The following is a 14,883-nucleotide window of genomic DNA, read 5'->3' on the forward strand; positions in this document are numbered from 1 at the left end:
AAAAGCTTGGTTTGGATGAACTTTAATCTAACCAGATATTGTTTATAATTAATAGATGGAAGTTGTAACATGGTTCACCCAACCAGTTCAAAAACAGGTCAAAAGAAGGAATGTCACACCTGCAAGAGAGAATATGTGAAAATCCTCATAAAACGGTAACATTAACAGGTAGGATTTGGGAATCAATCTTCAGAAGATAGTAAATTATATGATTTGAGTTTCTATCATAGCCTTAAAATGATCCATTTTACTAATGTCTTATAGTAGTAGTTTAAAATAAAGATAGCCATTCAGTAAGATTTATGATAGAAACTAAAAGGATTTTTAACCTACAAGTGTCAATTCAATTCAACTAAATGCAAAGTTTAGATAAGACAAATTACCTCATGAAGCTTACAGTTTATAAGGGGATATGATCCAGATAAAGATAACTATAATGCAAAATGTATAATGTACACAACAGTACTACACAAAAAGCACTCTTCATTCTATGAATCAAGTATGTACCTGCAAAGTTGTGTGTACAAAAAGGCAATGTAAGTCAAATCTTATTTTTGCCATCTACTTTATATAGATCAATAGCTTACACTGATATAGTAGTTTTTCAATGTTTGCAAAGTTTTCTTTGTATGTGTGTGTATATAAATCTGAGACTCACTTAATAACCCTATGAGTTTGACAAATCTTACACATGAGAAAAACAAGGCTCAAAGAGGTTCTGTGATTTGCTTTTGGATTACACAATAAGAGACCGAGGCAAGACTTGTACTCAGATCTTTCTTGAACCAAGTCTAGCACAATCTATCAGGCCATGCTAAGAATGACATTTAGTGCATTAAACATTTAAGCATTTGCTTTAAGAGAAATCTAATGAAATGTTCATTCTATTATAGTCTTACCTTAACTTTGGCTATTGTCACCATTAAGAGATCATGAATGAGATTGTAAAAAAGCACAAAGTTTTCTAGCCATGGATATATTTGGGTGTACTGTTCTTTTCCAGACAAAGCAAAGAGAATTCCTCAGCCTCTGTTACAATTGTTTTCTCTTTGAGATCTTAGCTTTCTTCACTTCCTATGGGCGCAACAACACAAGACTTTGTCCTGAAATTTGCCAGATTCATTCTCTCCTTCTTGGTTGTTTCAGAGGTAATTTCATTTTCAATTAGTTTTCAGTTGTAAGCTCCCTCCTCCCCCAAACTTTTCAACCCCAGGAAATACCTGTTAACCTGATAAAATTATCACATTACACTGCGGAGAGGAGGACACAACCATTATAAAACCATCAACTAAAAAGATGTGTCTAGAAAGATAGATATATGAAAAAGAAGGAAGATGCGCAACTAGGGAAATGACAGGAAGTGAAGAAAAAAGAGAAATACTGAGGGAAAAGGTAAAGAAGGAAAGCAAAAGGGACTCTGAAGCCCACAAGAAGAAAAAAGAAAGATACATAATATATGCCAGAACCTGTTGTACAAGTACTACGAGTCATTCAGCTTCACGGACCAAGTCTCTACAAATGGCTACAGGAAGAAGGTTACCCCAAAAGGAAAGCTTTGCACTGGAAACAGAGGTTAATAGAAGAAATGTGCCATTTGGTAAGGACCAAAAAAAAAAAATAAGACCAATGGACAAACACTTCTTAGCAATCCCTTAGCAGTTCTTCTATCTCTCCTTCCCACATATGGAAAACAAGTAATGTGACCAAGGATGAATCAGCCCAGAGATGACAAGAGTCATCCTTTGCTTTATAATTTTCGAATCATTAATACAAAGTCTGTGAGCAAAAAACAGAATGTGAAAGCCTGCTTTTTGGGGGAAAAAAAGCTGATGAAAGGAGTGCAGTCTGTCTACAAATACAGATAGTTATAGTTTATGACATACGTATGATTTAGAGTAGAGAAATATCATTACTACAGGTTAGTTTCCAAGGAGGAATAAAAATACATGCACACAAACTTAAAACAGAGTATCCTAGGTTAAGGAATGCTGGCACAATAAGCCCTTGGTAAATCCAGACGCAAGTCCTTAATTTTATCCCTGGACAGGTCACTCGGCTGAGTGGACAGGCAGCCAGAATCATCAGTAATTTCTCAAACAGGAACGACTTTACTAAAATACCAGTGAGTTTTAAGCACCTCCAATTATACATTTGGCCCTATGATTTTAAAGATTTGACTTCCCCAAAAATACCTTTAAATTTTAAAGTCATATACCAATAATTTCCCTTACCAAGAGACATCAGATGGACCTTTTAAGCAACTAAGGGAACAGTCTTACAAATCTTGTAACAAAGAAAGTTCTTTTTCAATTTGAATAATTGCTAATGCACCCTTTTGGGTACATTTTGGCATATTGAATTGGGTTAAATCAGAGTACAACTGTAATTAGAAATAGATGTATTTTTTTATATTTCCTTCTGATAAAAATCTCTGGAACGGAGAGATTGCAAATTATTCCCTCCTTGATGCCTCCCGGGATTCTACGGCTTCCAGAATTCAGGGCTATGTTGTCTTACTATTTAGTAGCACAATATTAAGGAGTGAAGGTAGAACTGAAAGGTAAGCCCAAGATCATATGGTCTCAGGGATATTAAAAGAAAGGTCTAACTAATTGTAAATCATTAGGAAGAGTTTGTGTAACTGCTCAGTTTCCCTTGTAGGTTAGGAAGAATGCCTAGGACACCAAAGTCACCAAAGAGGGATGAAGTGCAGCTGATCATGCCTTGTCGTATTTGACTTGTAGTATATTATTAGTGTTTCACAAACAACAAATACTACAAAATACTCATTACTAAGGCCAGACTTGATGAGAAACCAGATGTAGATGAGTGGAAAAACATTCATTTAGGCTCATGAAAATCAGTGTGGAGTTCAAATCCTGTCTCTTCCAATTAGATTGTCTAAATTTTAGAAAGGAAAAAAATATTCATGGTCTTTTACTCCAAAGAAATCACCACAAGCAATATTCCTATTCTTTAAATATAACTCATATAAATAATTACATAGACCTGAAATTCAGTTGGGAAGGATAATATAAAAGTAGGCACTATTACATATCTAAAGGTGCATCTTCTGCTAAGTTGGGACAAACATGGATATATCAAGTCTCACCTGCTGAATAATTTTAGAAGCCTTCTGCAGATTCTCTCTGGGTGGGACTTTACCAAATAACTTCCAGCCAGGAGCACTATGGACAGCAGATTTCAATTCCTTCGTTCTTTTTGGAAAAAAATTTCTGAAACACAGAAAAGTTACATGAATTTTTTTTCTGACTGAAAATCATGCAATACACAAACAAAAAAGTAAATGTTCACGTTTGTATGGCAAGAACAAAATCTTCTAATAACAATTATGGTTACAATTTATACCACTGAGATTCTACACAACTAGAGAACTATTTACAGTCAAGTTAATCATCTGTGCTAATGAAAAGGTCAATTGAAATACTTCTCTTTGAAATAAATGTGTTTCAAATTTACCTTTAAATATGACTTTGTCTGATACTATGGAAATTCAGAATATTTTTAACAAAATAAGGAACTCATAAGTTAGTGGACACGGAAAGCTTTCCAGCTTCCCCACACTGCCCTCCTACAGAACTCCCTCTACTCCTACTAGCCTCTATATATTTGGAGCAGAAAATCTTTTTCATATTTATGCCCCCAAAACTCACATCTCCTCTAGTGTCAGAGAAGCTAATTAAAAATATTTGAGTTTCACTGATTTCCTACAAACTTTGTGCAATATGGAAAGTCAGTTTGTGGGATCTACCAGTGTGAGAACTCTCTCCACCAATGCAGACTACAACTCAACTATGACTTAATAGTTAAAAAATTATGGAAAGGTGGCTTGAAGCACACTGAGGGTAAGTGAACTGCTCACAAAATTAGTGTCAACAGCAGAATTTGAACCCAAGTCTTTCTGACTCCCAAGCCTAGCACTATATGCGACATAACACAGTGATTCTATGTTAGTGGATAGAGTTCCCTTTGCAATTAAAAGAACCGAGAAATTTGTAGAAAGAGAAATATCATATACAGCAATGGCCAAATTTATCAAATATTTGGGCTATCAAGACATACATCATCTACATGTAGAACTGACATGTACAAAAAAAATCATTTTTGACATAATCATTAAACTAGTATATGAGGTGAATGCTGTGCATATATTTAGCCTAGATTTTACCAAAACTTGCCTTAAATATTATTTCATACTTGTAGAAAAGATGGAACGACAGAGATTACAAAATAATATAATCAGAAGATGGTAGATTAAGACAGGAATTACCTGGCTCACCTAAATTCTCCCACAGACTGAGGTTAAAGAGGGAATAACATATACTAGAAGGGTTACTATAAAAGTCTTATAAACTTGTAAAGAACTAGGAAAACAAAGGCAAAGGATAAGGGAAGAATTTTTAGAAGGGTGTATGGATCAAAAAGTGAGAGGTGGGGGAGAGGAAAAGGGAGGGATTTTTTTAAAGGGTGCAGATTAGGGAAGTAGGAAAAATCAAATCAAACTTTTGAGGAGAGACAGAGTAAAAAGAGAGGTTGAGAAGGATAATAGTGAGGAAAAACAGGATGGAGGGAAATACATAACTAGTAATTATAACTTTGAAAATGAATGGGATAAACTCACCCATAAAATGGAAACAGATAGCGGAATGGATAAAAATCAGAATCCTACAATATGTTGTTAATAAGAAACACATTTAAAAATGAGAAATACACAAAGTTAATACTTAATAATTAATTACTATTATATTAATAAATAGAAAATAAAGGTATGTTTCAGCTGATGCAAAAAAAAAAAAGCCAGGGTAGCAATCATGATCTCAAAGTTAAATTTAAAATAAATTTAATTAAAAGAGATAAACAGGGAAACTACATTATGAAAAAATGCATCATACGCAATATCAATACTAAAGCTATATGCACCAAAAGCTATAACATCAAAATTTTTAAAAGAAAAGTTAAATGAATTACTGGTGGAAATAAACAGGAACACCATAACAGTGGGGGACATTAACCTTCCCCTCTCAGAACTAGATAAATCTAACCAAAAAATAAATAAGAAAGAAGTCAAAGGTGTGAATATAACCTTACATAAGCTAGTACGATAGAAATCTAGAGAGAAACTAAATGTGAATAGAAAGTAATACACCTTTTTCTCAATGGTACATGGTACCTTTAAAAAAAAACTGACCACATATTAGGGCATAAAACTTTATAGTTAATGAAGAAAAAGAATATTAAATGCATCCTTTTCAGATCACAATGCAATAAAAATTATATTCAATAAGGGACCATGGATTAATTAATTAATTGGACACTAAACAACCTAATCTTAAAACTGAATGAGTGGGTTAAAGAACAAATCATAGAAACAATCAATAATTTCATTAAAAAGAATAACAATAATGGGCAACATATCAAAACCTATGGGATGCAGCAAAAAGGAAAATTTATATCTAAATGCTTATATCAATAAAATAGAGAAAGAGCAGACCAATGAATTGGGTATATAATTTTAAAAACTAGAAAAAGGACAAATTAAAAATCCCCAATTAAGTAACGAATTGGAAATGCTAAAAATTAAAAGTAAAATTAATAAAATTGAGTGTAAGAAAAACATTGAATTAATAAGTAAAACTAGGAGTTGGTTTTGGGAGGACAACAATAAAATAAATCATGGGTTAATATGATTAACATAATTTTTAACAAAAGAAAAAACCAAATCTCTAGTATTAAAAATGAAAAAGATGACTATATGAAGATGAAATCAAAGCAATTATTAGGAGTTATTTTGGCCAATTATATGCCAATAAATTTAACAATTTAAATGAAATAGAGAATATTTACAAAAACAAAAATTGCCTAGATTAATGAAATAATTGAAAAAGCCATAATTGAGCTTCCTAAGAAAAAGCATCAGGACCAGATGGATTTATAAGTGAATCTACCAAACATTTCAAGATCAACTAATTCCAATATTAAATAAATTATTTAGAAAAATAGGCGAAGAGGTAGTCCTGCCAAACTCCTTTTATGAAACAAATATGGTACTGATACCTAAACCAGGAAGAGCCAAAATAGAGGGAAAAAATTGTAGAACAATTTCATTAATAAACATATGCAAAAATCCTAAATCAAATCCAAGCCATGAGCTACAACAATATATTACAAAGATGTTCTACACTGTGACCAAGTGGGATGTATACCAGGAATGCAGGGATAGTTTAACATAAGGAAAACTATTAACATAATTATATCAGTAACAAAAGTAACAAAAATCATATCATTATATCAATAAATGCAGAAAAAAGTTTTTTGATAAAATACAACACTCATTTCTATTAAAAAACACTTGAAAGAATAAGTATAAATGGACTTTGCCTTAAAATGATAAGAAGCACCTACCTAAAACCATCAACAAACATTATTTGTAATGGGGATAAACCAGAAACCTTTCCAAGAAGATCAGGGTGAAACAAGGATGCTCAAACAAGGATGCTCATTATCACCAATATTATTCAATATTGTATCAGAAATGCTAGCAATAGCAATAAGAAAAGAAAATGAAATTGAAGGCATCACAATGGGCAATAAGGCAATAAAACTCTTTTTGCAGGTAATATGTAATATGCTTGGAAAATTCTAAAGATTCAACTAAAAAGTTAGTGGAAATAATTTTCATCAAATATCAGGATATAAAATAAAATCACATAAAATCATCATCATTTATATATATCACCAACAAAACTCTACAAGACGAGATAGTAAGAGATACACAATTTAAAATAACTATAGATAGTATAAAACACCTGGGGGTATACCTAAACAAACCCAGGAACTATATGAAGATAATTATAAAACACTTTTTATACAAATAAAGTCAATTTAAATAATTGAAGAAATACTGATTACTCATGGGTGGCAGAGCAAATATAATAAAAATTACAATTTTACCTAATCTATTTATTCAATGCCATCCCAATTAAATTACCCAAAAAAATTTACTGAGCTAAAAATAATAACAAAATTAATTTGGAAGAAAAAAAGGTCAAGAATATCAAAGGAATTAATGATTAAAAAATGTAAAGGAAGGAGGTTTGGCAGTATCAGATTTTAAACTATATTATGAGGCAGTACTTATCAAAATTACCTGGTACTGGCTAAGAAACAGAAAGGTTGATCAGTGAAACAGAGAAGGCATACAATACACAGTAACAAATGATTATAGTAACCCTGTGTTTGACAAATATAAAAATTTAAGCTTTTGGGATAAGAATTCATTATCTGGTTAAAAAAAAAAGCAGTCTGATAGAAATTGGGCATAGGCCAACTATCTTACACCATGTACCAAAATATGGTCAAAATGGATACATGACCTAGATGTAAAGGTTGATATCACAAGAAAATTAGAAGAACAGGGAACATATTACCTATCAGACTTATGGATAGAACAATTTATTGATAAACAAGAGGTAAAGAGCACTGTGAGGTGTAAAAGGGATAATTTCTATTAAATTAAATAAAATCAATGTAGCCAGGATTAGAAGGAGAGCACAAAATAGGGGGAAATTTTTATAGAGACTTTCTGAGATAAAGGTCTTATATCATACATATATATAAAGAACTCATCAAATTTATAAGAAATACAAGTCATTCCCTAATTGATAGATGGTCAAAGGACATGAACAAGCAATTTTCCGATGTAGAAATCAAAACTATATTAATATAAAAAAATGTTCTAAATCGTTATACAACTGTGTATATATATCCTTTTACCCAGCAATACCACTAAGACCTAAATAAGGCCTGTTTCCCAAGGTGATTAGGGGCAGAGGAAAATAAATGTTCTAAAATATTTATAGCAGCTCTCTTGTGGTGGCAAAGAGAACTGGAAATTGAAGGGATGCCCAACAACTGGGGAATGGCTAAACAAGCTGTGGTAGATGATTGTGATGGAATACTACTGATCTATAAGAAATGATGAGCTGGTTGATTTTAGAAAAACACAGAAAGACTTGCATGAGATAATGAAGAATAAAACGAACAGAACCAAGAGAACGTTTTATGCAGTAGCAGCAATATTGTTCTAAGAACAACTCCAAAGCCTGTAAGTCACTTTGAGTATTATAAATACTCAACTCAACTACAAAGGACCCATGAGGTATCTGCACTTACTTGGCCTTGTGTTATTTAGTCAATATAATAAAAATGACAATACTAAGTTAATCAATTTACTCAAGAGCTATACAAATCAAGTTCCCAAAAGAATATTTTTCTAGAGTCAGAAAAACTAATAAGAAAATTCATGTCTGAAATGCTCTTCTTCATCACCACCTTCTACAGAAAATTCTTCCCAATCTCAATTCCAATGTCTTCTTGGCCATTGATTCTTTCCTATTTCTCCTGTGTAGAGCTAGTTTGTGCAAGTTTTTTTCATGTTGTCTCCCCCATTAGATTGTGAGCTCCATCAGGGCAGGGAATGTCTCTTTTCTTTCTTTGTATCCCCAATTCTTAGCACATAATAAGCATTTAATAAATGTTAACTGACTGACTTGCTACATTGGAATACTATAGGGTCCCTGGTATACTTCTGGAAGACAGAGTACAAAAAATTCTAAAACATATTTCCCAGAGTCATTCTCTCTTTCTCATAACCACTTGTGTCAGGAGGCTTGACTCAGTAAACATACTTTCATGTGCTGAGGATGGTCATTAGGAAAGAATGCTTTTCAAGGACTATAATCTTATTTGAGATGCCACCACACCACCACCACTCCACCCAATTATCAGCTATATGGACAATATTCCATATTTAGCATTATATAGAATTCACAAAAATTCCAAAACCCTAACACACCTTGACCCCACTAACATAACTTGCCTGAAGTGAAATTACTAGGGCAATTAATGATGCCATTCCTTTCTCCAGAGAGAAGAATGCAGAGCTTCTATGTAAGGAAAGTACAAGAAGAAATGAAAAAAGCAATACTTTATAGACTTTAGTGAAGCACGGCTTGGGGGTGGGGGTGGGATGTTTGGTTCAACTATGGAATCCAAGGAACAGCAGGGACCACAAATCTAAGGAGCTGAGCTATGCTCAGGGTTAGACACTACAAATGACAGCTACAAACAAAGATGACTAATAGCTCATACAACATTTTCAAATTCACAAAGCACTGTACACAAATCATCATTTCAATTTTCAAAATAACCCTTCCTTCAACTACCGCCAATCCAAACAATAGTCTCAATACATACAAGGTACATAGAAACAATCTTGAGTTGTCTTATCGACTATACATAGGAAACTACAAATCAGATAAACCTGGAAGTCCCTTCCAGCCACATGGTTCATATGGTTGTGGTAGAAAAGGAAAAAATAAAAATAGATGCATATGAAAAACTTCCTTTCTAGCAAAACTGGAAAAATAATATTTTTCTCTAAAGCTCTTTCCAAAAATCCTTAGAAAGGTCCATAAGATAGAACAAAGACAAAAAAAGCCCTTAAGTAAATAGATTAAGGGTAGTACATATAACCAACCTTTTAAGAAAAAAATAACTTAATTTTTTTTACATCATTGCCTCCCTCACAGCCAAAGAACTGAGTTATTGACCTATCCATCCTTCCTTTTTGCCTACCCACATGAAGAGATTGGCTCTATAACCTGCATTTCTTCAATAAGAAAGAATACTGATATGTATCAGAGGGAGGAGGTATTTTTGTTTACTCCAGGAATAAAAGTGGTCCAGGAGGGAATGGGATTTATCTGACTACTGCAGAATGCTAGCCCAAACTGTATTCTTACACACTGTCATCTTTTGTTTGTATAAATGTTATCTGATGTCATCTTGGAGCATCGTCCTGTTTGAGGGCATGAGCACTCTGCCAGTTTGGACATCACAATCTCCAAGCTGGAAATTCTTTAATATTTGATTAAATGCTAAATTAAGTCAAGTCAACAAGCATTTATTTGGCACCCAGTATGTGCCAGGCACTAGGGATATAAAAAAGGTTCTCAAGAAGCTCACAGTCTAATAGAGGAGACAACATGCAAACAACTATGTACAAATACGCTATAAATATAGATAGGATAAACGTTAGATAATGTCAGAGAGAAGGCAAAAACAGCGAGGACCAGGAAATCTCCTTAAAGGTAGAGCTTTAGCTGAGGCTTAAAGGAAGCCAGGAAAGCCAAAAGGTGGAACTGAGGAGGGGGGGAATTCCAGGCATGGTATGGAAGACAATGGGGAAGGAGAGTAGGGAGACAGTAAAAATGCACAGAATCAGTAGATGGAGTGTCATAAAACAACAAGGACACCAGTGTCATTGGATCAGAATGGAGAAATAGAAGGGGTCCAAGTTCTGTATTTGATCTTGGAGATAAAAGGTAGCTCCTGGAGCTTACTAAATTGGAGGGAGGGGAGGTTTGAAGATAAATGTGACAACTGAGTGAAGGATGGACCGTGTAGTGGGGATAGACTTCAGTAAGGCAGATGAACCACAAGGGAGAGCTATTGCAATGGTCCAGGTGAGCAGTGACAAAGCGTCTTAACCGCATTGTGGTAGGGTCAGAGGAGACAAAGGGGTATATATGAGACCTGTTACAAACACAAAAACAACAGAACTTGGTAGCTGATTGTATATTGGGGGAGAGGGGAGAGAGAGAAGGTCAAAAAAATGAGGAGTGAAAGATACTTAAATTGCCAGCCAGAGTGACTAGGAGGATGCAGTTACCTCGACAGTAGGAGGAAAGCCAGAAAGAGGGGAGGATTTGGGGGGAAAGATAAGTTCAGTTTTAGACATGCTGAATTTAAGATGTCTATGAGACATCCTGATCCTGTTCAAGACTTCCAATAGGCAATTAAAGATACAAACTAGAGGTGAGGAGAGAGGTTAGGGCTGGACAAATAAATTTGAAAATCACTTGCACAGAGATGAAAATTTTATTAATGGGAGATCATGATGTAAAATAGTATAGAGGAAGAAGAAATTAATAAAATTGTTTCTGGAAGACTTAATCCTAAAAACGCAAAGTATAGTTATCGGTATTAATAGCTTTTCTTTGACACAGGCATACTAAAAGAGAAAAGGAAGAAGTGGTGTGAAAAATGCAAAAGAGAGAGAAACATCTGGTAGAAGAAACATGTAACGATCTAACTTCTCCAGAGCTCCATCAAAAAGATGGATGTTTCACTTAATCCTAGTTTTTGAGCTGAAAGGGCCTTCAGAAGTTTTTTTTTTTTGTTTGTTTTGTTTTGTTTTTTGTTTGGTTTTTTTTTTGCTTTTTGGCAGGGCAATTGGGGTTAAGTGACTTGCCCAAAGTCACACAGCTAGTACAAGTGTCAAGTGTCTGAGGCCGCATTTGAACTCAGGTCCTCCTGACTCCAGGGCCGGTGCTCTACTCACTGCGCCACCTAGCTGTGCCTATGGACCCTCAGAAGTTATCTAAGCCAACCTCTCATTTTCCAGATTAAGAAATGGATTGTTGCTGTTCTGCTTCCATCTTTTTCCAATTCTGTTTCATATTATACACTGTTTTTTTCCCATATCTTCTGCTCTATTTCCAGCATCATGGGGAAAAAAAATAACAGCCAGTAATACTGTATGATACAAATGATTATCAGTTTGACTGTCTATCTACTATGCCTCATTTTAAAAAAAAAAACTGAATGAGAACCAAAAAATTTGCTATATGATGGAAGTTTTCCATTATTAGTTTTCAGAACAGTTATTCTAAGAAAGCAGTGTAAGCTCAATTGGTCGGATAATGTAAAACCAGGCAAATTCTCTGGCATATTCTGCAAATCGAGTCTTATAAATACCACAAATACTCAGGTATAAAATTTGATACTGAAGATAACTGTTTGCTCTCTAAAACTGAATATTCTAGCTACCAATACCAAAATCAATTCTTGCAATTAAAAAAAAAACAAACTTGTTTGTTTAAAGTCTGCATCTACACATCATTAATTTTTATCTTTTTAAATCAGGCAAATTCTCTCATTACTTGGAAAGAAAAAGTCAACAAATCTAAAGCTATTTTATTTCCAGACAAGAAAGGAGTTAACACCAAATTAAAAAGCAAAATAAATCAAAGAATTGGGAAAATATGACCATAAAACTTTGTTTCAATGGAAGTAGGAACAGAGTTGATGTACAAGTTTCCTGGACTTTGAATTTAGAAAGTCTCCCTTAAGAATAAAAAAATGGGAAAGCCCACGGAAGAATGCATTATCTAGTGTTGATAAAATGTTACAATTGATTACTCCAAAATTCTAATGGGTGTCAACCCACAGCGCTATACTACGCAATCCAGCCCTTGCATGTGTCTGAAGTAGTAGTACAACTGACAAGATTACTCTTTTGAGGCACATAGGTGGCACCATAGAGCACAGAGAGCTGGGCCTAGAGTCAGGATGACAGGGGTTCAAATAGGGTAGCACTGTGTATGGAATGCTGAGATCACTGAAAGCAGGAAAACTAATATCCCTGAGTTCAAATCCAGCATCAAACACTTATTAGCTGTATGACCCTGGGCAAGTCACTTGACTCTGTTTGTCTGTGTTTCCTCATCAATAAAATGAGATGGAGAAGGAAATGGCGAACAACTCCAACATCTTTGCCAAGAAAACCCCAAATGGGTCAAAAAGGGTCAGACACAAACAAAATAACTGAACAATAACAACAGCACTTAGTAGCTCTGTGATCCTGGGCAAATCACTTAACCTCTGTTTGCCTATTTCCTCAACTGTAAAAGCACTTACCTCACAGGACTGCTGTGACAAATTAACTGAGATATTTGTAAAGTACCAGCATAGTGCCTGACACATATTATTTCCTTCCCAAACCTGTTATTTTTTATCTGAAAAAGATTTCCTACTGTAATTTGCATAAAAATTTTTTTTTATTTTTAAAGTAAGAATTTTCTTGAAATTGCAGACTTTTACCCAGTTTTACCATTCTTTTTTTTTTTGAAGGGGGTGGGGTGGCAGGGCAATTGGGGTTAGGTGGCTTGCCCAAGGTCACACAGCTAGTAAGTGTGTCAAGTGTCTGAGGCTGGATTTGAACTCAGGTCCTTCTGACTCCAGGGCCAGTGCTCTACTCACTGTGCCACCTAGCTGCCCCTAGTTTTACCATTCTTATTACTCCTAAAATATCCAATTGAGTTACCTTGATTTTATGTATGTCAGAGATAAAATGTTTGAAGAGCACGTCTCAAGGTTTTCTTACCTTTGGCTTTAGTGAACTGAACTGGTACTATTTTCTAAGTCCATACAATTCTTCTTAAAATGAAGTTATCAAGTTTTTGTACCTATTCTGTTTCCTACACAAACTCACCTTGTCCACGTACTATTTGTGTGACCTTAGGTGAGTTCACCTCTCTGGACCTCAGTTTCCTCACGTGTGAAATGAAGGGGTTGGATGAGTTGCTGAGATCCTTTCCAGCTCTAGACATACAATCTGTGACAAATGGCTCAAAAAATGAGCAATTTTATTTATTTTTATTTATTTAATATTTTTAGTTTTCAACATTGATTTCCACAAGATTTTGAGTTCAAATTTTCTCCCCATTTCTACCCTCCCCCCCACCCTAAGAATGGCATAAATTCTGATTGCCTCATTCCCCAGTCTGCCTTTCCCTATCACCCCACTCCCCCCCTTATCCCCTTTCCCCTTATTTTCACATTGTAAGGCAAGACAGATTTCTATAAGCCATTGCCTGTATATCTTATTTCCCAGTTGCATGTAAAAATAACTTTTTTTTAAACATTTGTTTCTAGAACTTTGAGTTCCAAATTCTCTCCCTTTTTCCCTCCCCACCCACCCTCCTCATTGAGAAGGCAAGCAATTCAACATAGGACACATATGTATCATTATGCAAAACACTTCCATAATAGTCATGTTGTGAAAGACTAACTATATTTCCCTCCATCCTATCCTGTCCCCCTTTATTGACCTTTCTCCCTTGACTCTGTCCCTTTTAAAAAGGGTTTGCTTTTGACTACCTCCTCACCCAATCTGTCCTCCCTTTTATCATCCCCCTTCTCCTATCCCCTTCCCTCCTACTTTCCTGTGGGGTAAGGTACGCAATTGAGTGTGTATGTTATTCCCCCCTTAAGCCAAATCTGATGAGAGCAAGATTCACCCTAAATGAGCAATTTTAGTAGTAAAATAGCATCCCTTTTAAGGGGAAAAAAATTCACATATAAATGTTGATATTCTAGAGCTTTTATTTTTTCACATGAATTTTGTTATTAATTTATGGAATTCTGTAAAGTATCTCTCTGATAGTTTGATATAGCAATAAAAATGTAAATTAACTTTGGTAATGTCATCATTATGTTGGCACATGCCAGCCATGCACACTAAGGATTCCTCCAACTATCGAAGTTGTTCTTTATTTCTTTAAGGAGTACTTTAAAATAATTGAGTATATCCAGGTATTTTGTGTGCTTTGGTACAATGACTCCCTATTATTTTATTCAATTGAAGTTATGCTGAATGTGATATTGTTGATTCTTAGATTTCATTATTATACAGAAATTCTGTCAATTTTTATGGGTTTACTTTGTAGCCTGTAATTTTGCTGAAATCTTTTGTCTCAATTAGTGTCTTTGCTGATTCACTGAGATTTTCTAAATCATGTCATCAACAAATAGAGTTTTACCTCCTTTATGCCTATTGCATTTAAAATCTCCTTCTTTTGTATTATAAATAACATTCTAGAATTACCGTATTTCCCCATGTATAAGACACACCCTTTTTCTGAAAAATTTGGGGTCTAAAAACTGGGTGCATCTTATACGGTGGTTGTAATTTTTTTACTTGCATTTCCCGCTTTTTTGCACTTGTCTTTGTGCTCA

At 34.5% G+C, this 14,883-nt stretch overlaps 1 protein-coding gene across 2 annotated transcripts in view; it reads right to left on the reverse strand.

Annotated features, from left to right (window-relative positions):
• TBC1D12 (TBC1 domain family member 12) overlaps positions 1-14,883 on the reverse strand; it is a 131,333-nt gene that overhangs the window by 85,327 nt on the left and 31,123 nt on the right. For both annotated transcript variants that reach the window (XM_036735254.1, XM_036735255.1), the window contains exon 2: positions 3,113-3,236. In XM_036735254.1, coding sequence (XP_036591149.1) covers positions 3,113-3,236 — 124 coding nt within the window. The remainder of the gene's footprint in view (positions 1-3,112; positions 3,237-14,883) is intronic.

The sequence above is a fragment of the Trichosurus vulpecula genome, chromosome 8 (genome assembly GCF_011100635.1).
Source record: "Trichosurus vulpecula isolate mTriVul1 chromosome 8, mTriVul1.pri, whole genome shotgun sequence".
Lineage (NCBI taxonomy): Eukaryota > Metazoa > Chordata > Mammalia > Diprotodontia > Phalangeridae > Trichosurus > Trichosurus vulpecula.